Raw genomic sequence first — 25699 nt, 5'->3', positions numbered from 1 at the left:
AGATGTAGATCTGTTTTAAAACAAATTCTGCCAGTGTTCTGTGATTTGGGCAGTAAATTACGATATTTAGCCATTTGTCAGGATTTCAAATTACCAGCACTTTAGTTAGTAAGAATAATAAAGTCCTAATAACATCGGAAGGACTGCTTGGGTGCAGTGTGTTGCTAAATCATTGACAATATTGTAATGATTGTATTGGCCAGTATTTGAAATCAGCTTCATCAAAAGACAGGATAAAACTGCAGGCTGTATTAATAAAAGCTTTGATGTCTGTTTGGGAGAGGCAGCAGCAAAAACACGTCACCATTTCAGAATGTATCTGTGATTTCCCCAAGCCTCTAAACATTTTATAATTTTTAACAGTGTAAATAAATTATTTTACCATTTTTTTATAGAGTTCTCAGTTTAATGGAACTTGGAGAAATACAAACTTTATAACCTGAATAAGAAGTATGGCTCAAAAAATGTTTCTCTGTCTTTTTTGTTTTTCATTTTCTTTTTTCGTTTAGGTCCTAGGCTTGTTGAAGTATCTGGTGATAGATAACAAGGATAATGAAAATCTGTACCAAGCAGTCAAATGCTTAGATCCTTTTCCTGAATATCCTGCTTTTAAAGATGTGCGAGCAACTCAACAGAAGATAAAGTACAGTAAAGGACCATATTCTCTTTTGGAGGTAATTAACATTTTAAAATATATCTCATAGCATAGTGGTTTTTGTAATGCAAACTTTCAAAAGTGTCGTGGTTTAACCTGGCAGGCAGCCAAATACCACGCAGCCGCTCACTCACTCCCCCCACCCCCAGCGGGACGGGGAGAGAATCGGAAGGGTAAGAGTGAGAAAAACTCGTGGGTTGAGATAAAGACAGTTTAATAGAACAGGGAAAAAAAAGGGAAAATAATAATGATAATGATAGAATATACAAAATGAGTGATGCACAATGCAATTGCTCACCACCCGCGCTGACCGATAACCAAGTAGCGATCGGTACTTCCTGGATCACACCTACCCTTCATATACTGAGCATGACATCACATGGTATGGAATACCCCATTGGCCAGCTGGGCTGGCTGTCCTGATTATGTTCCCTCCCATCTTGTGTACCTAGCTCAGTCAGTAGGCATGGGAGCTGTCCTTGGACTAGGAGGGCACTTAGCAACAACTGAAAGCATCAGTGTGTTATCAACATTCTCCTCATACTAAATCCAAAACACAGCACTAGGAAGAAATTTAACCCTATCCCAGCCGAAACCAGGACAAAAAGAAAAACAATTTTCTAGGTATAGGTATAGTTGAGAAAGATTTAAATTAGACATATAGATTCTTTTTATTGCCAGTTTCAGACACTGAGATATTTGTAGGTCTCCATTCTTAATTTGCATCTATTAATATCCCCATTGTGGACTGCTGAGAGCCACTTCTTTACTTGAAGCCTTTATTTGTATGCTATATTTTATGTATATATGTATATGCTTAATACAAAATGTTGTTTTGCAGGAAATTAATCACTTTCTCTCAGTTGGTGTTTGTGATTCACTGCCCTTAACACGACTTGAAGGACTGTATGATTTACGCAAACAATTGGAACAATATAAAGATCAGATGAAGGATCTCCTGAAAAATTTCCAGGGTACTGACATCTGATTATGTATTTGCTTTTGTATCTGGTTTTAGGTGTGTAGCGATGTAACCCTATTCTAATTCAAAATTGTTTTATTTTGTCTCTCGGTTTTTGTATGTTTAACAATGTAACCTTATTATAATTTCACATGCAGAGTAGAATGACATTTATTATTCATGCAAAACTGAAGTATCTTTAGCAGAGTGTATTATAAATACTATATGAGGCGTTACATGGCAGAGAGGATAAAATGCCCTTCCAGCTTTTGGCACGGGGCACTTATGATTGTGAATGACTAGGATACATATTATATGAGTGTATTGCTTTATGGCTGCTTAGTGAGTTTTCTTGTATATGAATCTCCCTACTCTTTAAATGTAATGAAGCTAGGTTTTATTAAAGGCATAGTATGTTAGAAAGAAAAACTCACAGGAGTTTTAAAATGGTAGGATTTAGTTTAGTTGAACCTTGCCACATCCCAGCATTCTGTTTCAGCCCTCAATGCAGACCCAGTTCCTTCCTATTTTGGTTTTCAGATGCTTGTGCCAGACCATTTTACTTTTCTCCTCTACATCAAGTCCTCATTAGCTTGTGTGCATGACGGGAAGATAAAAAGAGCTGATGTAATTCATTGTAAATAAGTGCAAAAATTTGGGGAAGAATAATAGTCTGTCATAAGGTCATGGTGTAAGTGCATTGTGTCCCCATATCTTGAATATAATTTACAATTTTAATCTTGAAATTCTGCTTGAAAAGAGAGTTAGTAAAAGGGCAACAAACTTGTGTGGAACAGCTTCCATCAGAGGAGAGTCTTGTGAGCTTGGAGAAGAGATTGAATAGGAATACAGAGAGGTGTATGAACTGGTGAATGGTATGATGGAGCTGAGTAGGGAGCACTTATCACTTTTATCACAGTACAAGAACAGATTAAATTATCTGGCAGCAGTTATACAAAAGAAACCATATATTTTTTTCAAACAAAATATATGCAGCGTGGAACTTACTGCCACTTACTGTTAAGATGAGAAGCATAATGGACCTTAAAAGGAGTTAGACATATCTCATAGAGATTATTAGGTATAAAGATCTGCTCAGAAATCCCCAATCTGCTGACTCGCAAAACCTGAGAAGAAATACTTACTCTTGCTCTGTTGGAGGTGGGCTAGCTGGCTTGATGAGCCCATTGCCTTAATTTTGCCTTATACTAGAAGTCTATTAAGCACTTACAAATGACGTCATCATCGTCATCGTCATCATCATCATCATCATTATTATTATTATTATTATCATTATTATTATTATTATTAAGTGTGAAAAAGAAGTAAAAAACAGTTATTCATAAAGGCTATAAAACTGTGTGCTGAAAGGTAACATTTAAGAAAAAACTACTGCAGTTTGGCGACATGTATATTCATTTTTATAAAAATGTCAATAAGCGTAAAGCCCAATTCCACATTTCCATTCCAATCAACAGGGCAGCAGGATTTTTTTTAAAGCAAATACTGCTTTTATGGTTTTTTTTACACTGCAAATCATCATATTTTTTCCTCGACCTTGTTCCTGGAAACAGCAAAACCATTTCATTTGGAATCTTTGTTTAAAAAAAAGACCTTAGACAGGCAGCAAAATGTAAGGAAATAGCCATCTCGAGAGTGTATAATTTGGCAAAGTTAATTAGGCAATTGAAAGCTTGAATTCTGTGAAATTCGTGGCAGAAAGCCTTATTTTGGGATAGTCCTTGGATTCGGATTTAGAACAGAATGATGATATTAGCTTAAGTGCTGTCAGTGGAGTCGCATAGTATGACTTCACTGTTTCAGATAACATTCTTACACTAACTTATGCTAATATTTTATGTGTTTATTTATCATTTCTAGATCGAAACACTGAAAATAATAGCATTTGTATATTCTAGTTTTGGGCATTCTTTGGCATAGTCAAATGCATAGAAATCTTTTCAAGACATGATGAATACGAAAAATGAGTAATTTTTTTTATGTGCTGTTTAATACCAACTTGCTTCAACATTAAAAATGCATGTTGACATTTGTAGATAAAAGATACTAAAGCATTTCTTCTAACACGTTCATATTACAAATACACAATGACATTTTTGGGGTTTATTTTTCTTTCTATATTATAGAAAAACCAGAAGATTCTGTAGTAGTGAAATTGGTGGTGAGCTTACTGCAGCTGTCCAAGATGGCAGTTAACCATACAGGTGAAAAAGCAGTGCTGGGTAAGTTAGTTAGTCTCACAGGCATCCTAGGGCTGTCATTGCAAACCCCAGGGTGAAACTGTGGCCGTTCTCAATGTTAATTCCCACTGCTATTTTGCATTTGCTGCCAGCGGTAGCCATCAGGATGTTAAAACGGGTGATATGTCTTCTTTTCAGTTACTGTATTTTACAGCTTTGACTAATAACTTAAATTGTCATCAGTTTAGACCCTGGTCTCTTCTATACTCAATAAAGTATAGAGATGACTCAATAAAGAGTTATATGGGTCACTTCATTAGGTTGAAAAATACTAAGAAAAATTGAAGAGAACTTACCTGAAAATTTGAAGGGCATGTCGTAGTGGAAATTAAAATAGTTGTTCTCCATCCTAAAGCCTCTTCTGTATTATTAAAATTATTCTCACTGTTAATAGTGAGCACCTGATTAATGTTTGATCCAAAGCTAAAATCCAAATCCCCTCTTCTCCAAGCGGGTAGTACCTCCATGAAGGTGATATTAGATGAAATTAGATGTCTAAACTAGACAGAAACACAAGTAATGAGAACATTTGCCTTAATACATTTTTTGTCTAAAAGTCTAATAACTGATAATTACAAATGCTGAGCAATTGAAGCTCACATTGACTTCAGTATGATACATTCTTCAGCACTTCTGCAAGCTGTAAGTTTCAGCCTTTTCTGCATTGTGTTTTCTTAGATGATTTGTTAAATGTCGTTCAAAACACAACCTGTTTGTGTTTTTCTTTATTCTGTTCTTTATTTGCTCTGGTGGTTAAAACAATGTTGTAGAAAATGGAAATGTTTTCAAGACACATGTTGAGTATGGAGGTAAGAGCAGGGAAATAGATCTTGGTTTCTTTCTGACAAACATTAACATCCCTTTTTTAAAATAATTTTCAAGGTCAGTTTTGTTTTGTTTTTTCTTACATGTAGTCATGTGTTTTTATAAAATATTTTATCTGGAAAGCAAATAAGGAACACATTATACGTCATTTTATGTAAAATGTAGGTTAATTCTTACTGAATTCTGTTTGTGTTCACAGGCTACTGTTGGTATTTACTGTACCCTTCAGGAATGAAAATGAGTATCTCTTAGGCGGCTGTGATTCTGACTTTTTGCATTTACCTGTTTCTGACACAAGCAAAAATAAAATCCATGTCTGATTTAAACTGCAAAATCCAGAGCTATAGGCACTCCTAAAAATTGAGTTAGAGAGCATAACTGTATTATTTATGAGTCTTAAGCTGCAAAATTTGTATACATGTTGTTTTAAAAGCTCCTCAAGCGATTATGTATAAATGTTTGCAGCTTTTTAGCCCATAATAATCTCAGTTCTAAAAGTAGTTTATATTAATTGCAACTTTTTAGGGTGAGGCCTTGTTTTAGTGTGCATAAGACTATAAAATTTCCTGCATTTGCAGAGGCTGTTGGAAGTTGCTTGGGAGAAATAGGTCCCATGGATTTCTCCACCATAGCTCTTCAGCGTGCTGAAAATGCACTGGATTCTAAAGCAGTGGACTTATTTGAAGATAGAAAACTTCAGTGGGTCTTCATAATGTTAACTCAAATAAATACTGCTTTAACAGATAATTGGTGAGTATACTTATTTCTTTAATTTATTTAGTTCAAAGCTTAATAGGAGCCATTAAGTTGTACGTTGTTCAAATAACCTCAGAGTAACACTCTGAAAGTGTTATTAACACCCGTTAATGTCCAACCATGTGCTTCTTTAAGGCTCAGATGACTTATCCAGTCAAGCTTAGATGTTTCTTAGAAATTCTCTAGTTGGACTCGAGCCAGAGTCTCTCTGTGCTGTAGAGGATAGCAGTGCTGTGGAGTAAATACTGAGGCTTTGCTTTATAACAAAATATGCAATGCCATATCCTAGTCCAAAATTTTCTGATTTGATGCACACATTATTAGATTGTGGAATTATTTGTCTTGTATGTTTATAAAGGTGATTTTGAAAATAAAATATCTGAATGAAATTAATAATAATGACGTGTATGTTATTCTTTCAGTATTGATGTTAGAGCTGCTGCTGTTTCCTGTTTGAAAAACATATTAGCCACCAAGTCTGGCAGTGAATTTTGGGGAGTTTATAAAAATAAAGCTGATCCCATGTTAATCTATCTACAGCCTTTCAGAATGTCTAGGAAAAAGGTACTTCTTCTGATATACCTTATTTATATGGCATATGGAGTAGAGAAAACATAAAAATATATATTTAAAAAAAAGTAAATTTGAAAATAATTTTGATGAATGCAAAATTTGGACTTTTCATCAGTCTGATTGCAAATGTGATTGCTTTTGTACATGTTTCTCCTTTCTGTTTCAGCATTTGTGGCTTCTTCACATAGGAAATTACCAGTTTGACATAAGCAAGCTGTGTACTTTTAGACAGACAATTTTTGATTACCTACTTGGTAATCTAGTACATTCTTTCTCAGGATTCCAGTATCATTTGGTGCAAAAACTTAGTGGATAATAGGTCAGAAAAAAAGGTGCATAATTAACCATAAATCAGATATTTCCTAATTGTCAAACTTTTGATTTTGATTGAACCTAAATGTGATGTCTGATGTGGCCTTGTTGATGTTATCAGTAAAATCTTATTTTTAATACTTTCAGATTTCCTTGGAAAATTTTATATTTACATGAACAAAATTGATATTGTCAATCAATTAAAGCACAGTTAATACTTAATATGTTTTAATCTGTGCAGATTGCAGTAGATTTTTTTTTAAATGCCATAGAATTTATTCATATTTGCAATATATATATTTTCCTTCTAGTTTTTTGTAGTACCTGCTAATGATACAGAGGCTTCTTTAGAAACTTTGGATGACACAAACCTGTGGATTCCTCTGGGCGAAAGTCATGAGACCTGGATCAAGCACCTAACTAGTTCAATACTGGACAGCGGAGGTGTGCAAAATGAAGTTCTCCAGTTAATGAAGCCACTATGTGAGGTGAGCTAAGTTATACGTATGTATATATATATGTATATGTTTGTGCACTGTGATGCACAAAAATATATGATTACTCATCTTGATAGCAAATAGTAATTTCTGCTATTAAGTTACTGCTTTTTCTTAACAGTAATTCAGATCCTTCATAGCTAGATATTGCAGATATTCATAAAATACACTCTTGAAATACAAGATTTGAGAGATAGTTGTAAACATAGATGAACTTTATATGACTACTTTAACTGAATGCCAGCATAGCCCTATTGAGTAGTTTACATTTTTCATACTACATGTTCTTTCTCAAGCATGACACGTTTGTTTGAGTAGTTGTCAGTTCGGTTACAACCTGAGAAAGAAAGGATTTTGGTTGTTTTTCTTAGCAGCTGCTGTGCATGATTATTTTCTAGGTGAAAACAGACTTGTGTCAAACTTTGCTTCCATACCTGATTCATGATATCCTTCTTAATGACTCAGATGAATCTTGGAGAAATCTTTTGTCAGTTCATATCCAGAAGTTTTTTACAACCTGTTGCAGATTTGCCTTATCTAGTAGATCTACCACACCTCCAAATTCTGATTCAGGTAAGGTCATAATATTTTTGTTTCAGCTGAAATAGGGATTCTGGTTCTGAAAAAATTATCTTCTGACATCAAACGTATGATGTGCACTTATAGGCAGACAGAATTTTAGACGCTTCTGTCCAATTGTTTGATCTTTTTCAGTGGAGATGCCAGTAATTTTGAAGCTGTTCATTGGCAGCACCGAAGTAGTTTCTTCCGTATAGCTTATTTCCTTATTCACAACTGGTTAATGTTTATTACTTGCTGAATTTAGATGTGATCCAATGTTGTATGCTGCAATCCTGGGTCTTGGACTGTCTCTTGAAATGACTAATTGGCAGTTAAATTCCTCTCTTACTCAAACAAGAGCAATTAAAGGCAGTTTTCACCTGGATTTTCCCCTTGGAAAAAAGACTAACCCTTGCTTTAGCAAGTTAATGTCGATACATTCAAAAGACCTGTTCCATTCCAGCAGAATGAAAGGAAGTTGTAACCAAAAGAACTGCAGATGAGTATGAGTAATGCAGTAAGCTCTATTAAAAACAAAGCACCTTCTAATCAATCTGGTTGATGTCCTTTCCAATTAGATTGTGGTTGAAGTTAACAGAAATCTGTGTGAGAAATAAGATCTTTGTTATTAGACTGTGGGAATGGTACATGCACTTATTTTCAGGAGCTAAAATAATGTATTTCTTCTATTTGTGCATGTCCCTTACTTAACACAAATACAGTAACTTCAGGTTAATATTTTTTTGTGCAGTAGCTATTCTGCTATGTCTTCCAAATCCCTTCTTCAGTGACAAATCACCAAAGGAATGAGTCTGTACAATGTCTTGCAGTCTCTTTACAGGCAAGTCATGCAAGCGAGAGGTAAAGGGACCCTTAGTATTGCAGTTTGTACTGAGCGGTGTAAATAAGCCTAACGATACCAGGTATATTTTAAGGTACTTTTTATAGTCGCTGACTAGCCTGGCCAGAAAGACTAGAGCAGTATTCTTTCACATTTTTTAAGTCAGGTAACAAGCTGTTCCCACAATCCAGATATTTTTATTATTGTCCCACTTTGTAAGATAGAAAAGGATTAACAATTTCCTATTTCCTTCCTGTAAGCAGCCAGGGAAACAACTGCACAAATTTATCTCAGGTGTACAGAGTAACCCAAAATGTTCTATGAAAAATATGAAGGAATTTTTCTAAGTTTTATAAACTTGCAGTTAGTTCAGTGACGCCAATGAGCAAATGATGCCAATGAGGCCTCTTCAAACATTGTGATTCTATGCAAGGGATCCTACTGAGGCAATAAGAGCAAAATAAGGGACCTGTAAAAGCTTTAAATGGAGTTCTTCAGACGAAAAACTGTCCTGGTACCAAAAAAACCCCCATGAAGTAGCCCACAGCTCGTTGTCTATGTAGTTGTGTACAGATAAACGGGAGGTGCACTAGCGAACAGAGCAAAGATATGTTAATTCCAAAGTTGGAATGGTAGAATATCAGCAGTATTCAAAACAAAAATTTTAAAATGCTGGTGAATACCAGTTTCTTCACGGAGAAACTCTTACCCTATCAAAACAAGGAGAAAAATCTTCCTAGAAAAGCTGATAAATTTCATTCCAATCCATCAGGATCCAAACTGTGGCAAAGACCAAGCAGTTAGACATGAGAGAGTTGAGTGCTTCTGAACAAGAGTCTTCCTGTTGATCCATTTTGACATGCAAATTCTAGGAATTGGCTGTTAATCTTGGCAATTTAGAGCATAAATACTGTGAACATCATGCCAATCACTGCTCTGCCTGAGAAAACAAACCTAAGCATAAATTGCCAGCTGCTTGACAAGAGTCAGACCCACCAAACTAAAAATGAAGTGCATGTCAGTCTGGCCAGAATCATGTCAGTTGAATCTATTATTTTGCAGAAGAGATGTAACTTTTTATTGAATGAATATTTCAAAATACATGTTTAGTTATTTCTCCTTAGAATTTAGAATTTAGAATTTCTATCTAATGCCATGAAAAAACAGAGACCATTTTCGTTTTCTGTATGTAAGCTTCTTGTTAGCAAGTGAGTATGAGCCCCATGCTGACAGCTTATACTTACCATTATAGTCGTTCAGTCTGTTCAACAAATCCTGAAGAATAACTTTTTTCTTCCAGTGCCTCTTCCTTCCCCTAACTCGTTAATACTTTCCAGTACCCAAATATAATTAATTCAGAAATTTTCAATTTTTCATCTGATCAGATTATGAAAGAGGAAGTAGCAATCTCTTTGAGGCGTTGACTGTACAGTGCTAACAGGATGGACCCTGCCTGTGAGACACTATGTCTACATTTGCAAGTAGTGCAGCACTTGGGGATGGATCTGGAAAGCAAAATGTCATGGTGCATTAGCAACAGAGAGTCGGATGTCCCCACTGTATGTCTTTTGAAAGTTAAGCATGTGGAAGATGACTTATAAAGAAGGAGTTTGTCTTCCTTCTATAAGGTCTTTGGTAGCAGTGGAAAGTAAGCATTGTTCATTTCTGTTTGTTGGAACACACGAAATGCCCAGATATTTCTTTTTTTACATGGCTTTTGCTTTCTTTAGGGGAAATTTCTAGTTCTGCATCTTACTGTAGTGTAGTAGTAATCAAACCTTTGTTTATGCTTTCCTTATTTCTTGCTTCTTGTAATTTATAAATTAAGAAAAATGAAAAAAATGTTAAGCCAATGACCAGAACACAACCTGTAGCCATCTGATTTTTTTTTTAACCAGAAGCAAGGCATGGAAATATAAATTCTTTAAAAGTATGTGTCTGTGGTGGGAGAGACACCATGCACCATGACATTTTGCTTTCCAGATCCATCCCCGAGTGCTGCACTACTTGCAAATACAAAAACGTATAAACATACATACACACTCTATAAAATCTACAATAAAGCTACTAATAAGTATTTCTGTGGCTTTGGAATAACTTTATATGGCTCAAGCCTAAGGGAAGAGGTCTGTTATGGAGCTTTGTCCAATGATGTTGGATCATCTCTGAATTCTATAAGAAGAAATAGAATCCACAAATTATTAATGCAAAGATAATTTGATAAAGAAAATTGCGGTATAAACTACTGTAGTGTTACTAACATCATTGAAGGAGGGGAAATACATTTTGTGACAAACTGTTAATTTAATTTTGGAAGGAAGTTTTTATTTATTTTCTTGAGTACAAAATACACCTTTTTATTTTGTAAATGGATATGTTATGACAAAAGTTCATTATATTCTTTCTTTTGAAATATATGTCCCAGAGCAAGAAACTCATAATTTTAGAAGTTTGGATAAAGTATCTCGACGAGCCATGCTTGCTGTTGTCGATTACTTAAGAAGACAAAAGAGGTGAATTATAACTTTCCAAATGTTGCTTTAATTTAATTATGACTGTTCTAAGATCTATTGATGCTCTAGATTAAGGAAGAAGGATGTGGTAGAGAACATGTCAATTAAAAGAATGAAGATATAGTAGTGACCTTGCATTTCTTACAGAAGTGATATGGCTAGCCTTAAAGGGTTCTAACTATGCTGAAGGAGTTTTTTAAAAACTTTTTGTCTGATAAACTTTTTGTGGTATGGGTTTTGGGGGAACTAAGGTAAAATTAGCCTTTAGAAGGCTTTATAGTTAGATTGGATTTATTTTGTTTAATGTTAGAGAGAAGATCTGTTACAGCTATATTAACGTCTTTATTTAATCAGATCTGTTTCAGGTACAGTTTTTGATGACAGCTTCTGGCTAGATCTGAATTATCTTGAGGTTGCTATAGCAGCACAGTCTTGTGCTGCTCACTTCACAGCCTTGCTCTACGCAGAAATCTACGCAGACAAGATGAATATAGACAAACAGCAAGAAAGGTACAAGGCTTGAGGAATGCAGTTTCTTGACATTTCTGGTAACATGGATCATGTTTTGTGTGTCCCAGTAGTGTTTTGTTACATTTAAAGTCAAGGAAACTTTAAAAAAAATCCTTAGGTGTGTGTATTGACCTGGAAAATATTTCTGCCAGTCCTTGAATGTGATCCCAACCTTGCTAGTTTGCTAGCCCTCAAAATAGTGTCATTTCGACTTCTAACCAGAAAGTTTTCTTAGTAGTGTGTTCTGGAGAAACTTGACTGAAACTAGTGCTTCTGAATACTAAAATGTATTGAATCTCACTTTCTAAATTGAACACTCTTCAGATTCTATTTCTCATAATTAATAGTGTCCTAGTGGTTAAATTACGGCCAGAAGTGAATGAAAGGGAGAAAGAAACCACAGAATAATGACCAGAATTGTGTGGATAGAGCTGAATGATCCTTGTAGAAGGAGTTTTCTTCTGTAATGGACAATTATCTTTGTCTTCTGGTCTAGCAAGGTCAAAATACGGAACTAGTTTACTAGCTTTGTTTCAGTGACAACACTAAGGCAGTGAACGTATAACAATAGTATGGTTGTAAGCATATATATTATGTAGTTGCTTTTATTCTTTCCTAGAAAAGAGCATTCTTGCTTCAGGCATTCAAAAAAGCAATTTATTTTAATAAAAGATTAGACATTACAAGGTGAGGGGTTGTTTCTCTGAAAAACCACCTTGATGTTGAAATCCCTTGTTGATCTTCTCAGTTCAGCTGATCACTTTGTCATTCTGGTGGAGAGCCATTTTGAATAACCTGGGGATATGACAGGCCTGATCTTGCATTTGGTGTTTGTGCCCCTTACTTCTTAAGTGTTGTTTTGGAATTTCTTTAGTTCTTTGTATGAAATTTCATTTAACTTTACCGGTTGAAACATTTCTTTTAGGTCATCCTTTAAAGCAGCTAAGAGTTTGACATTTGAAGAAGAAAGTCAAAGAACAACTATTACTATTTTGGATGAAAAAAGTAAAGAAGAAACTGGCATAAGTTTACAGGTACATAATCTTCATAATCTGAAAGAAACCTCATATAATTACAATTAACAGTAAGTTTCATCTGAGCTGAAGGCAGATCTAGTTGAACTTCAAAAAGTATTTGAAAGTCCTCCTCATGCTTTCATTCAAAGTGAACTCAGTGGCCTTGCCGGACAAGTTAAATCACGTATTTATTCACCTGAAACTGGCAAATTAAGTGCAAATTTTAAATTGCAGCAAAGCAGACTTTGTTCCCTGAAAGAACTGACCTTATGGTGGTAACCAGTGAAGTATTTTTCAGGTTTTTTTGTCAGAGATGTTCATTAAAAATCAGCAAGTGGTGTAGCAAGTTGTAATAATGAAAACCAAAGTAGTATTATCTCCTACAAATTTATTTAATACATAAAATCTGATTCAGTAGCCTTGTCTAAATTACTTCTTTCCATAGTTCATTATTCCAGAACTTGCATATCTTTAAAATGCATTGCTTAGCTGGTATGTCTGATGCTCATTCAGTACTGCTGCCTTTTGCTTTTCAACCAATCCGCCTAAGGCCCAGTGCTGGTTTTTTTAATAACTTAACAGAGAAGTTAGGTAGTCCTGAAGAGTTTTGCTAGACTACAAAACTTTTCTTCCTGTGATGATAACAGGCTCACATACTGCATAAAGAAAAATTAAGCAATGATAACAACATGTTACATGCAAGGACTTGTTATAAATTTACATGATATGTATAAAACTCATTTGAACTAGTTCCAGAAGAGGTAATTCTTCGTTTTATGGCACATGTTCTAGGACCTTCTCATGGACATATATAGAAGCATTGGAGAACCTGACAGTCTCTATGGCTGCGGTGGAGGAAGAATGTTACAGCCATTAGCACGGTATAATTTATTAATATTCTTATGTTCTTTACAGTCATTACTTTCATTTATTAGTAAGGAACTTAAAATGAAAACTTGTTAACTTATAACAGGATAAGAACGTATGAGCATGAAGCAGTATGGGAGAAAGCCCTTGTAACATATGACCTTGAGGCAAGCCTCTCTCCATCTACTTGCCAGGCAGGAATAATAAAGGTAATTTTATTTTATAATAGGAAATGAATGTAGAAACTGATATCCATCATACTGAGAGTCATTTGTAGTAAATGCAAAATTGTTTTAGGACTAAAAGAGATCTCTTTGGTCATCAAGTCCAGCCCACTGTCATAGGCATCCAAACTGTATAATATAAGACAACTCAATGTTTGTCCTGAAAACATTAAGACTTCTAGTCCTCTTGTCACTCACCTGTAATCCCTATCTTGGGTAATGAATTTTCTGAAATATTTCAAAATAAATATATTTAATTTTATACAGAATTTGGCCAGTTCCTAAAATGACAGGATATAAAAAGTAATGTAATTGGTTATTTTTGCCATCTCATTCTTTAAACTTCTCCATTATGGCAACTATCTTACTGAAACTGTGGTATTTCTGATAAAATAAATAAATAGAATTGATGTTGTCTTATTTTGATCCCTTAAAAATATGTTGCTTTTTTAGCCTAAAAGTGTTTACACCAGTTCTGTAATAACATAGCACAGGTATATCTCTGTTTCCCCTCATTTCATTTTCCTATGGTACTTTTCTTTTCCTACCCCAAATTATTTAGTATCGTTGTTAAAATTCCATTGTGTTTCTCCTTCATAATGGCTGCACACATAACTTGCATAAGTGCTTGCAATTATAAAGTCATTATGGTCTTCAAACAGATAGGAGTTTAGGAGTTGTAGGAAACTTTTTCAAATCCCCACCAGGAAAAACAGTTCATTAAGAAGTAAAACCAGTTTTGGTTACTACCCAGGAATGATGGAGAAATGTGAGCAGATAGTTCATTTGAAACACAACATGGAAATTTATTTCAAAGAATGCCAGCCACAGTAATGAAACCGTTTTTCTGGCGTTGCAGGTATCAATAGTGTGATTAGTAGTCTTATTAAAAAGTTTTCATCTTACATAGTGCTGAGTTTAGAAATACTTATCATTCTGCCTTACCTGCAAAGGCTTCTTTGTTTCCAAAGGTAAAACAAAGCCTTTTAAAAAAACAGTTCAGTTTATTGAAGGAGGAAAACCAACTTTCAGTAATTTTGTTAATTCCAGGCTTTGCAGAATTTTGGGCTTTGCCACACTCTTTCCATGTATTTAAAAGGACTGGAACATGAAAACACTGAGTGGTATACGGAACTACAGGAAATACGCTACCAGGCAGCATGGAGGAATATGCAGTGGGACAACATCTCTTCTGTCAAGTAAACTGACTCACTTTTTGCTGATTCTTTAAGTGAAAGGCAATGCTTTCTGTTCCAAGCAAGAAGACGACGTTAGAATATAATTTCTATGAAGCAGGTCACCTCATTTATCTTACTCATTGAATTGAGTCTTTTTCACTTAGACCTGTCTGGTTTCTGTGCACATCACTTTTCATTTTCCTGGGAAACCGTATGCAGCTGATTCTTCTTTTTGATTGTTCATAACTATAAACTGAATTTTTCCATTTTTGACTCGGGTGGTAGATGTGTCTTAAGTACATATGAGGGATGGATAGTTTTTACTGTTTAATTTATAAGCAAATGGGGAAAATATTACTCGGTAAGCCACAAGAGGTTATCAAGACCTGGATAAGCAAACACCAGTGTTGATTCATGGCTACTCCCTCTTAAGAAGTAATCTCCTCCCTTGTGTAATGTTGGATGCCCAGCACTAGTTATTTCATATGGCTGGCCAGGATATAGTGTGAACTCTGTCCCTTTCTAGTACAGCTACATCATTGCACATTTTCGGAGGAATAGATTGACTAGGTTTTGGCAAAAGCAGAAGTTACATGATGTTAATTCAAAATTTAAAGGGTTGCATTATTATTTTTTATCATGCAAAACAGCAGTCCATCCAACTGCAGAAAATGTATTACTAAAAATATTTGTCATAAAGATAAAATTGGCTTCTTTGTAGAGAAATACAATTTTCCTTTTATTTTATGTTACTTTTATTTTATTTTTAAGAGATGAGACAGGAAGACCAGGGTACCATGAATCATTGTATGATGCTCTTCAGTCTTTACGAGATAAGGAATTCTCTGCTTTCTATGACAGTCTTAAAGATGCCAGGTAACTGTATGCAAATATTCTGCTGTTAGAAAGAGAGAGAGAGAGACGGAGAGTGTGTGTGTGTTTATAGTCTCAAGTTATGTATAAAAGATTATTACGGAGTTTTATTGGCTTAAATAAAGACTCATGCATAGAATAAAGTTAATACTTCTGGACTGCAACTTCATTTCTAAGTTTTTTAACTTAAATTTGTCTTTTGTGCGTATACAATTTGTGTGCTAATTGAAGATACGTTTCCTGTAGTATACATCCCTTACTTTGCAGTCCTCTTCAGTGGATTTGAATGCTGACTACTACTCTCTGGCTGAGTTATCACATAGGCTTTGGAGTTTAGATATGCTTACCGTGTTTTCATTTATTGACAAACTTAATTTTTTTGAACTTCAATGGTAATACAAAATAATTCTGAACTGAATAGTTTTGCTGTTTAAATTCTGTTCACTGTATGGAAATTATGTTATAGATATTTGGAATTACTTGTGGATATTAAAAAAAAATGTACTATTTCTCTGTTAAATCCATAGAGTGAATGAAGTAGAAGAACTGTGCAAAGGCAGTCTTGAGTCTGTTTATTCATTATATCCAACTCTTTGCAGACTACAGCTAATTGGAGAGTTGGAAAATATAGGTCTGCTGTTCTCCAGGTACTTTTTAAAGCTTGTTCATACTCCTTTCTCAGTTTTCAGGATTTTTGGTAATCAAGTCTCACACAAAAATAAAATGACCTCAACAAATTTTATTCATGAACATCTCAAACTTCATCTTAAAAATGATATGGATTTTAGCTTTACTATGTGAAGACAAATCTAGATTCTCTTTATTTCCAGACTGGATTTATTCATGGTCTAGTTTTAATTATTTGGTATTATGCCAACATTGTATTTTAAACAATTGGTTTTTTCTTTTGTTTTGAGTTCCCTGGTATACTCCAAGATAGCAGTCATATCTCCTAGCCTTTGGTTTACTAAAGTAACTGAGTCATCCTCTTTTAGTTTCCTTTCTAAAAATGTTATCCATTTCCTTGATGATACTCATAGATCTATTGAAATTTGTTTCAGTTTGAATCACTTTCTTCATGGACCACTATTACCATCAGTATTCTACCTGAATTCTTAACATTGCTTTTTAATCATAGGAAGGTATTTATTTCAGTAGTGCTATTAACATTGAATTTTTTGTGCTATAGTGGTATCAGTTTGGTAGCTTATAGTCAAACTACAGTCATTTAGCATGTCCAGGACCTTATGAACGATTGCTGTTTGCAGTTAATGAATCGTCTAAGAAAATAATACATATAATGACAACCTATACAGCTACAATGTCACAGTTTGGAATTTATTCTTATATTAATCCATATATGACCTACATAATAAAATAGGAATCTTGGTCTCTAAACTTTTAAGCAGCCCTGTGTTTGAATGCGATCCCTTTGCTGATGGACCTTTAACACAACAGTTTTTGATGCTTAATCAAGAATGCTTGCAGTGGAATTGTTCACCTTACTAACGTTGATCTCTTTATCCTCATGTTTGTTAAAACTGGAAGCCTGTCGATTTATTCTGCGTATTAATCATTGTAGGGTTTTATGGGCTGTTTCTTGGTTTTGAACTGTAGATTGTGAACTACCTCAGTAGTTTACTTTTGTTACTCAGCTTGCATTTTCACTAATATTTAGTGAGAATTATTAACAGGTCTTTTTTCTTTTGGTAACAATTGCAGATCTGTTACTACTCAACAACTGAATGATGTTTATTTGAAATGGCAGAGACAGTCCCAGCTTCTCAAGGACAGTGACTTCCGTTTCCAGGAACCTGTCATGGCTCTGCGCACTGTAATTTTGGAGATCTTGCTTGAAAAGGAGAATGAAAATACCAAAAGAGAATGTATTAAAGACATCCTGACCAAACATCTAGTGGAGCTCTCTAGATTGGCAAGAACTGCTAAAAATACACAGGTAACAAATTCCAGGGAAGATCAGTGACTGATGTTTAGTTTTTTTAGTTTATAAAAGAATTTCATTTTTTAACAGTAGTGAACATTAACTGTATTCTGAGTTTCTTCAGTGAATCAATTAGTTGGAGACTTAAACTATGTATTTATGGGCATGTTTTCTGAATTTTGTTCATAACTGTAAGCTACTCTATGAGGTAGATAGTACAAAAATGAAATTTTTGGTGAAGAATGCTCTTATAGCTCTGTTACTTTATTTTGGTGCAGTTTTATATATTAAGCTTTCACTTGCATTATACTGTTGTAGTGTTCCAGAGTAAAGGTACAGAAAGAACTCCATTGCATCTGTATATTTAGTGTTGTCTTCAAGGTTTTATATTCTCAAAGCACCATTGCACTGTCGTAAATGTCTCTTCGTGAATGACTTAATGCGATTTGCAGTATCAGTGGTTTCTGCAGCTGCTAATGCATTTAAGGTCCAGAGCCAGCCTTTGCTTTTTCTAGGTAGTGCATCTGGAGGAGTAACTCAACTAGAATTCATAGAGCAACAATGTCCTTCAAGAACCTCTGCAGAAAATAGTTCCAGCTAAATATATAACCTGGAGAAATGTTTAACACTTCACATATGTGAAACTATATTAAACTGATTTCAGGAAGGTTCTAATTCTTTTTGTGAATAAGGATGAAATCAGTAGAAGAGCTGTCTTTGATTTCATAAATTTGCAAGGTTTACTCAGTGCCTCTGGAATTGTTTGGGAAAACTAATTCTTCAGACTTTTTTAATCTCATCACTGCCCAGCCACTAACACTGTGGTGATGTGTGCCTTGTAAGAGCCTCAACAGAAGTTAGTTTTTTTTCACTTCGATTTTTAGTTACAGAAGATTAAAATTGGGGTGCCATATTTTGGGGGGATTAGAATGTTCTGAAAGATTGAGCCAGTGTGTTTAAACACACTCGTTCCAGCCTCTTCAGTGTTGTAGGTCATGTGCAACCTTTGGGGCACACTTCTGGGACTTACCAGTCTTTCAAACCATGGGATGATAACCTTTTCCTTTTGGCACACTAGTAGTTGACAACACTAAGTGTCTGGATGTAGGAAAGTTTTTGAGGAAGCACTCTTTGCAACTAGTGGCTTTTCTTCCTCTTTGGTGCCACTACTATCCATCAGGAGAAGGAAGAGAGTTCCATATAGAATCATCACACTGACCACTAATTGAAGTACCCAAACTTACATTGTCATTTACAGGCATTCTTACATTTTAATTGTTTGCCTTGCTTATTTAAAAGTTCGATTGATTTAGCTATTGGTTAGACAACTTGTGAAAATGCACTTTAGTCTCAATCTTTGATATTGTTAAAAAGGTAGTTTGCTTTTTGTACTGTCATAGTGATATTAGAATAAATAATGAGGATGTTACTTCACCAGTGCTACGAGTGAAGAGGTAGGCATACAAAAGAATTAGTGTATGGTGGTGCCATTTTTCTTATTATTCTTCTGCAGTCTCTTAGGATGTAATAGTAATCACTAAGCTAAAATTATAAATCCATTATTTTGGTAGGTACTGATTGTAAAATTTCTATACTTTATACCTCCAAGTAATTTAAAATGTTAAACATTGATACTTTATTTTGGGGTTTGTGAAGTTTTAATTGCAGCTCTTTGCTGCAAATAAATTCTTAGCATTGGATAGGCAGAATATGCTGCACAAGTAGAGCAAATGAAGATGGAGTTTAAAAACAAAACTTGCTGTGAGATACTTGTATTTGACTTAAAGAATTGTTTATAATGTTTTTTCAATTTCAGCTTCCAGAAAGAGCTATGTTTCAGATCAAACAATACAATCCAACGGGATATGGAGTTTCTGAATGGCAACTAGAAGAAGCTCAGGTTTTCTGGGCTAAAAAGGAAGAGAGTCTTGCACTGAATATTCTTAAAAGGATGATCAAAAAATTAGATGCAGATTGGTTTCAGGTGTGTGTTATATAATGTATAAACTTATGGGGATTAAATTTAAGATCCTATTTCCACTTTCTGAAGTTTTCCCTTGGAAGAAAATTAAAAGGCTGTCTGCAATATTACTAAATCTGTTTTGTACTCTCAAAATGTCTGAAAGCAAAAAAATCTTTATTAGCAAATCTTATCAGGGGTTTTCAAAGAGAGTCTGCAAATGTGGCAAATGTTAGAATTCATTATTCATTATTTTGCCTCCAGTGCTACCACTGTGAAATACATAGCTTTTTAAAATTAGAGATGATTTCCCTTGATAAAAAATTAACTTGTTTTAAACAGAACTCTTACACAGAGGTGTATCATCTTGTTCTGTGCCAATAGTTAAAGAAACTAACGGCCAAGCAGGATTGCTTAGGCGTAGAATCAATAGGTTGAAAAAGACCTTTAAGAGTCCAATGTAAATCTAACACTACCAAGTCCATCACTAAACCATGTCCCTAAGCACCACATCTACACGTCTTTCAAATACCTCCAGGGATGGTGACTCAACCATTTCCCTGGGCAGCCTGTTCCAGTGCTTGACAACCCTTTCAGTGAAGAAATTTTTCCTAATATCTGATCTAAACCTCCCTTGGCACAACTTGAGGCCATTTCCTCTTGTCCTATCTTGTTACTTGGCAGAAGAGACCAACACCCACCTCGCTACAACCTCCTTTCAGGTAGCTGTAGAGAGCGATAAGGTCTCCCCTCAGCCTCCTTTTCTCCAGGCTAAAAAAAACTAGTTCCCTCAGCCACTCCTCATAAAACTTGTGCTCCAGGCCCTTCACCAGCTTTGTTGTCCTTCTCTGGACACGCTCCAGCACCTCCATGTCCTTCTTGTAGTGAGGGGCCCAAAACTGAACACAGTATTCGAGGTGCGGCCTCACCAGTGCCGAGTACAGGGGCACGATCACCTCCCTGCTCCTGCTGGCCACACTATTTCTGATACATATTATGTTGGGAACTGTAATAGTGTACATGTTTTTGTTAGAAGAAGAAGAATAATAAAGATTTTATCGCTTGTCCTTATTGTGTAGAAAAAGACTAATACAGGGAGACACTAATAATAGATTTTATGCTAAACATACCTCTGTTGCAGGCATTTCCCTGATGTCTGTAGGGAATCTTTGTTGCACAGGTGGGAGTATGAGTTGAGGCTTCTGTTTCAGTGGGGCTGAAGCTGTATCACAAAGCGTACAGAAATTCCAGGCAAGTTTTTGATTGATAAACATTCACTACAGTACCTCACAGTACTTTGTCCCTTGAAATAATCCATTATCAAAGAACATAGATATGACTTGGGGTGCTGTTTCACATCTTTGAATCCTCCCCCATTTACAAGCACAGTGAGCTGTGAGTTTTATGTTGTACTTCTGAAAATGGAATCTTACCTCAAACAGGGAATGTTTTCTCATCAAATTTGACTTCAGCAAGTGCCTCTGAATCTTAGTTATCTTAGATCTTTTTGTAAGCTTTCTGAAAAATTATGTCACTTGATGTGAAACAAATACTATATTCCCATCTCCTGTTCAGATTACAAGAACTGCAACAAAAATCCCTCTCTCCTATCTCAGTAATGGGCAATATGAAGTTCCTAAGAAAAAGTGTAAAGAATAGTTGGGCTGTATGGCCAGAGTACTCCCCCAGACTGATTTGTAGCACAAGAACTTCCTGAACCAGAGGTAGTTTGTTTGTAGGTAATTCCTACCAATGATTTTTATACCATAAATTTGTCTCATCACTTTTTGAGTCTGTGTAAGCTTTTAATATCCAAGAAAACCTTGCAACAAGGAGTTTCACAGCTTAATTCCCACTGTTTTAAGAGCCACTTCCTTTTGTTCCTTTTGCACCCCCTATCTTCATTTAATGTTAGTTCTGATCTTGGAAAGAACACTGAACATGTTCCCTGTCTCCATTCTCCATAGTGAGGTAATGTTTTATAGTTACATTTCCAAACAGGAATAACTGTTAAACAGTCCGTCGTATACAAGAAGTCTTTTTCCCCCTCTTATGCATCACTTAACATTTATATTTTGCTGGTGATTTCATCAGGTTTTTTTCATTCCATTTATTGTCCTGTATTGTTCGTCTGCAGTTCTTCAGTCTATACCTTGTTTTATCACCTTGAATAACTCAGTATCATCACCAGATTTTGTGTTCACTGCTCATCGCCTTCTCAAGATTAGTATCTTTTGAACAACACAGATGACTGGATCTTTGGAAGCTTTTCACTGGTGATCTAACTCCACTGTAAAAAGTGGCCCATTTATTTCTCTTTCTGTTGCCTGTCTTAGTTCTTTATCTCTCCAAGAATCATGCATTTTATTTCTTGCGACTTAGTTTCTTCAAGAGCCTTTTGTAGAAGAACCATGTCACATGACTGTTGGAATCTGTTGGTGTAGGCTGAATCAGACAGATCTTCCTTTGCTTGTTGAGTTCTTCAAGAAGTTCACTTGAGTTGGGAAATGGGATACGTCTGAGGATGTTAAGAGAGTTGGCTGACATCATGTCAAAGCCAGTTTCGTATCATCTCTGAAAGGTCATGGAGATTAGGGGAAGTCCTGATGACTGGAAGAGGACAATCACAGCCATCTACAGAAAGGACAAAAAGCAAAATCAGAAACTATAGGGCAGTCAGACTCATTTCAGTCCCTGGGAAAATTACAGAACGGGTCTTTAGGGAAGCTCTTGCCATGCACATGAAGGAAAAGAAGGTGGTTGGGAAAAGCCAGCAGAAATATACTATCATGCTTGACCAACCTGATTGTCTTCTATTATGAAACAGTGTGCCCAGCAGACATGGGACAAGCTGTGCATGTCATCTACCTTGATTTTAGGAAGGCATTTGACACAGTCTCCCACAATATCCTTCCTGACAAGCTGATAAGATATAGACTGGATAGATAAGACCACAAGATAGGTGAAAAACTGGCTAAACTGTTGAGCTCAAAGGGTGGTTGTTGATGATTCAAAGGCAGCCTGGTAGCCAGTCAGAAGTAGAGTTCCTTAGAGTTTTTTATGGGGTCTGATACTATTTTTATGACTGAGATCTGTATGACAGGACTGAACTTCCTCACCAAATTTGCAGATAGCAGCAAACTGGAAAGAGAGAGAGGTTCTGGAAGGAAGAGCCACCAATCACAGAGACTTTAATAGTTTGGAAGATCATGCCAATAGGAATTGCATGAGATCAGTGGGAAGTCCTTCACCTGGGGTAGAATAATCTCGAGCAGCATTACAGGGAGGGGTCTGACTGGCTGGGGTGTAGCTTTGCCAAAAAGGACGTGGGGGTCCTAGTGAACAGCAAGCTAAAATGATTCAACAATGTGCCCTTGTAGCAATGAAGGTGAACCATGTCCTGGGCTGCATCACCAGAGTGTAGCCAGTAGATTAAGAAGTGTGATTATTCTACTCTATTTGGCATTTCTTATCCCACACCTGAAATAATGTGTCCTTGGTCCACCATTCAAGAGAGACATTGAAAAATTGAAAAGGGTCCAGCAGAGAGCCACCACAATGATTAGAGGGCTGGAGAACTTGGCAAAGGAATAAAAGTTGTAGGGATTGAGTTTTTTCAGCCTTGTCCTGGTTCCAGCTGGGACAGAGTTAACTTTCTTCCCAGTAGCTGAGGGGGGTGCTGTGTTTTGGGTTTGGTATGAGAGGAGCGTTGATGGCCCATTGATGCTTTGGTTGTTGCTGGGTGGTGCTTGCACCAGGGACTTTTTTTTTGGCCTCCAATGCTCTGCCAAGTGCAGGGGAAGCTGGCGGCGGGGTGGGGGTGGAGCATAGCCGGGGCGGTTGACCCAGCTGGCCCATGGGGTGTTGTATACCATGTGACGTCATGCTCAGTATAAAAAACGGGGGGGCGGGGGGATGACACGACACGACCTTGCCCCCTGTTTGTGACACGCGGTCAGTGGTCGGTGAGCAGTTGCATTGTGCATCTCCTGCTTTGTATATTCTGTTATTGTTGTTGTTATCATCGTTATTATTACTGTTCTACTTTGTTTTATTTCCATTACTAAACTGTTTTTATCTCAACCCGCAAGTTTTTTTACTTGTACCCTCCCGATTCTCTCCCCCATCCTACTGGAGGGGGGTGGGGGTGAGCGAGCAGCTGCATGGTTGGGGTTAAACCATGACAGCCTTAAGAAGTGAAGACTTAGGGGGATCTAGTCACAGCCTTCCAATACTTGAAAGGTAGTTATAGTGAAGACGGAGGTAACTGCTCGCAGAGATGCAGTGAAAGGGCAAGAGGCAATGGCACAAGTTGTTTCAAGGGAAATGCCATCTGGATACAGGAAGAAAATTCTTCACCACTAAACACTGTGAATGATGTGCCCAAAGAAGTGGTGGGATCTTACGAGAGTCCTGGAAAGCTTAATCTAAACCCCTGCTTTCAACAGAAGGCTGGGCCAGATAGTCTCCAGAGGTTCCTTCCAGCCTCGACTTTTCTGTCATTCTATGATGTCCTTTTACAAAAGCTATTCTCGCTTCTCTTCATGTTAATCCATCTGTTCTCTTTGTGGGTTTTTTTTTGCTAATTTGTCCACTTCTGATAAAAGTCGTACTGACCTGTGCTTCCCTGGAACTTGTTAAAATACCGGTCTCACATCTGCCACCTGCCACTCCTCTTATATTAAGGCAGTTTTAAGCAAAAGCTTTTATACCTTCTTTTAGTAGTTCAGTTATTTCATCTGTGAATTGCAGTAGACCTTTCAGAAAAATACATTCTGATCCTGGTGAATTGATAGTTTTCATTTTGTCCCTTTGTTCAGTAGCCTTTGCTGCTGATAATTCAAAAGCAGACAGACCTTTGAATCCCTCATAAAGAAACACTTTGCAATGGAACTCTTCAAGCTCCTCCACAGTGAACACATATGCAAATAATTTAAATTTTTTCTGCTTTATCTTCTCAGAGCACTATTTGGTTTATAACTCTCTTTTCTCTTTATCAAGTGGACTGTCTGGTGGCTAGCTGCTCCTAATATGTTTAAAAAATGCCTTTTTATTATTTGTTGAGCCTTCTTCAAATTGTTTGGGGTTTTTGGACAGCCTGATGGTGGGTTTTTATTTTTTTATTTGACAGGATATTTATGATTTTTTTAATATATTTTCTTTTTTACTTGGACAAAACTTCGTTCTATATACTGATGTGGTAAAAATTTCTTCATCATCCTTAACTTTGTGTTTAGCTATGATGGCTTTCTTTGGGTATTTTTTGGAGGGTAATAAATATTTGCTTTGAATCCATTATTAAGGAATATCACACTTTAGAGAAGCTGGAGCATTTTGGGCCAATTCTCCATACATCTCAGGGCAAAATCAAGAGTTGCTCCTCCTCTCTTGATTTTCGTGATTGCTCCATGAATCAGTTGATGAGGGCCTCCAAAAATTTAGTCCTTCTCTCACCTTCCAGTGTTATGTTTACCCTGTCCACATAAGGAGGTTTTGTGTTTTCGCAGCCTATGATATCCTTCGGTATTTCACAGTCAGCAGTGCCATCTTGATCAGGTCGTCTTTAATATGTACCCTATGCTAAAAGTATTTTGGAAACTTGTCCTACTACACAGTTAAAGCTGAGCTTCCAATCTGGAGGCAAGTCCTTTGGAAACTTGCGCCGTCATCTTCTCAGAGCACTTTTAACCAAGTTTCCATGTAGAGGTCTGTCTGAAAAATTCAGTGATCACACGTAGTTACCGCAATTCCTGAATGTTTCCTACACAGAGTACTATGGTACTTCAGACTAAATGGGGATATTAGGAGATACAATTCTGGAAACATGCTGTGAATTTATGTAATTTTTATTACATTTTGTCATTGTTTTATTCTGTTTTTCATTGTTCAGACTGTCAGGTATTTAAAAATATGTGTTCTCCTTTAGTCTAATATAGAATGTGAATGTGATTTAAGGTTATTGACTACTGTAGATGTGGATGGTAAATGACTCTGTAGATACATTACGTGTAATAGACCCGAGTGATTGAATTATATTCAGGGTTTAAAAGCTTTATAAATTGCCTACCTCATACGTAAAAAGTATTTTTATTTGATGCCTCCCTTTTTTTTCTTTTTTTTGCAAAACTTGCTTTCTCAAAGGTTGAGAATGATCCTCATGTGAAACTGATGTATACAGAGTGTCTGAGGCTATGCGGAACCTGGTTAGCGGAAACGTGCTTGGAAAACCCTACAGTCATCATGCAGAAATACTTAGAAAAGGTACATCCAGTCTTTGAAGTGTGCAGTCTTTGAGATAATGCTGTGCTAAAATACGTTGTTAAAATGTCAAGTAAATTTTACAATGCAGCCTTTATTTTTCTGGATTGAAAATA

General features: G+C 36.1%; 1 protein-coding gene across 1 annotated transcript in view; it reads left to right on the top strand.

The window, feature by feature from the left end:
- Positions 1 to 25699, top strand: part of ATM (ATM serine/threonine kinase) — an 80755-nt gene that overhangs the window by 37379 nt on the left and 17677 nt on the right. The window contains exons 31-48 of the mRNA XM_075140033.1: positions 510 to 674; positions 1497 to 1629; positions 3764 to 3859; positions 5281 to 5452; positions 5881 to 6022; positions 6655 to 6831; positions 7239 to 7413; positions 10668 to 10755; positions 11110 to 11265; positions 12191 to 12299; positions 13074 to 13162; positions 13255 to 13357; positions 14423 to 14571; positions 15322 to 15426; positions 15951 to 16070; positions 17146 to 17380; positions 19182 to 19349; positions 25467 to 25586. Of these exons, the coding sequence (XP_074996134.1) occupies positions 510 to 674; positions 1497 to 1629; positions 3764 to 3859; positions 5281 to 5452; positions 5881 to 6022; positions 6655 to 6831; positions 7239 to 7413; positions 10668 to 10755; positions 11110 to 11265; positions 12191 to 12299; positions 13074 to 13162; positions 13255 to 13357; positions 14423 to 14571; positions 15322 to 15426; positions 15951 to 16070; positions 17146 to 17380; positions 19182 to 19349; positions 25467 to 25586 (2502 nt within the window). The remainder of the gene's footprint in view (positions 1 to 509; positions 675 to 1496; positions 1630 to 3763; positions 3860 to 5280; positions 5453 to 5880; positions 6023 to 6654; positions 6832 to 7238; positions 7414 to 10667; positions 10756 to 11109; positions 11266 to 12190; positions 12300 to 13073; positions 13163 to 13254; positions 13358 to 14422; positions 14572 to 15321; positions 15427 to 15950; positions 16071 to 17145; positions 17381 to 19181; positions 19350 to 25466; positions 25587 to 25699) is intronic.

Source organism: Calonectris borealis, chromosome 1, assembly GCF_964195595.1.
Source record: "Calonectris borealis chromosome 1, bCalBor7.hap1.2, whole genome shotgun sequence".
Classification (NCBI taxonomy): Eukaryota; Metazoa; Chordata; class Aves; order Procellariiformes; family Procellariidae; genus Calonectris; species Calonectris borealis.
This window is presented reverse-complemented; position numbering and strand designations above follow the sequence as displayed.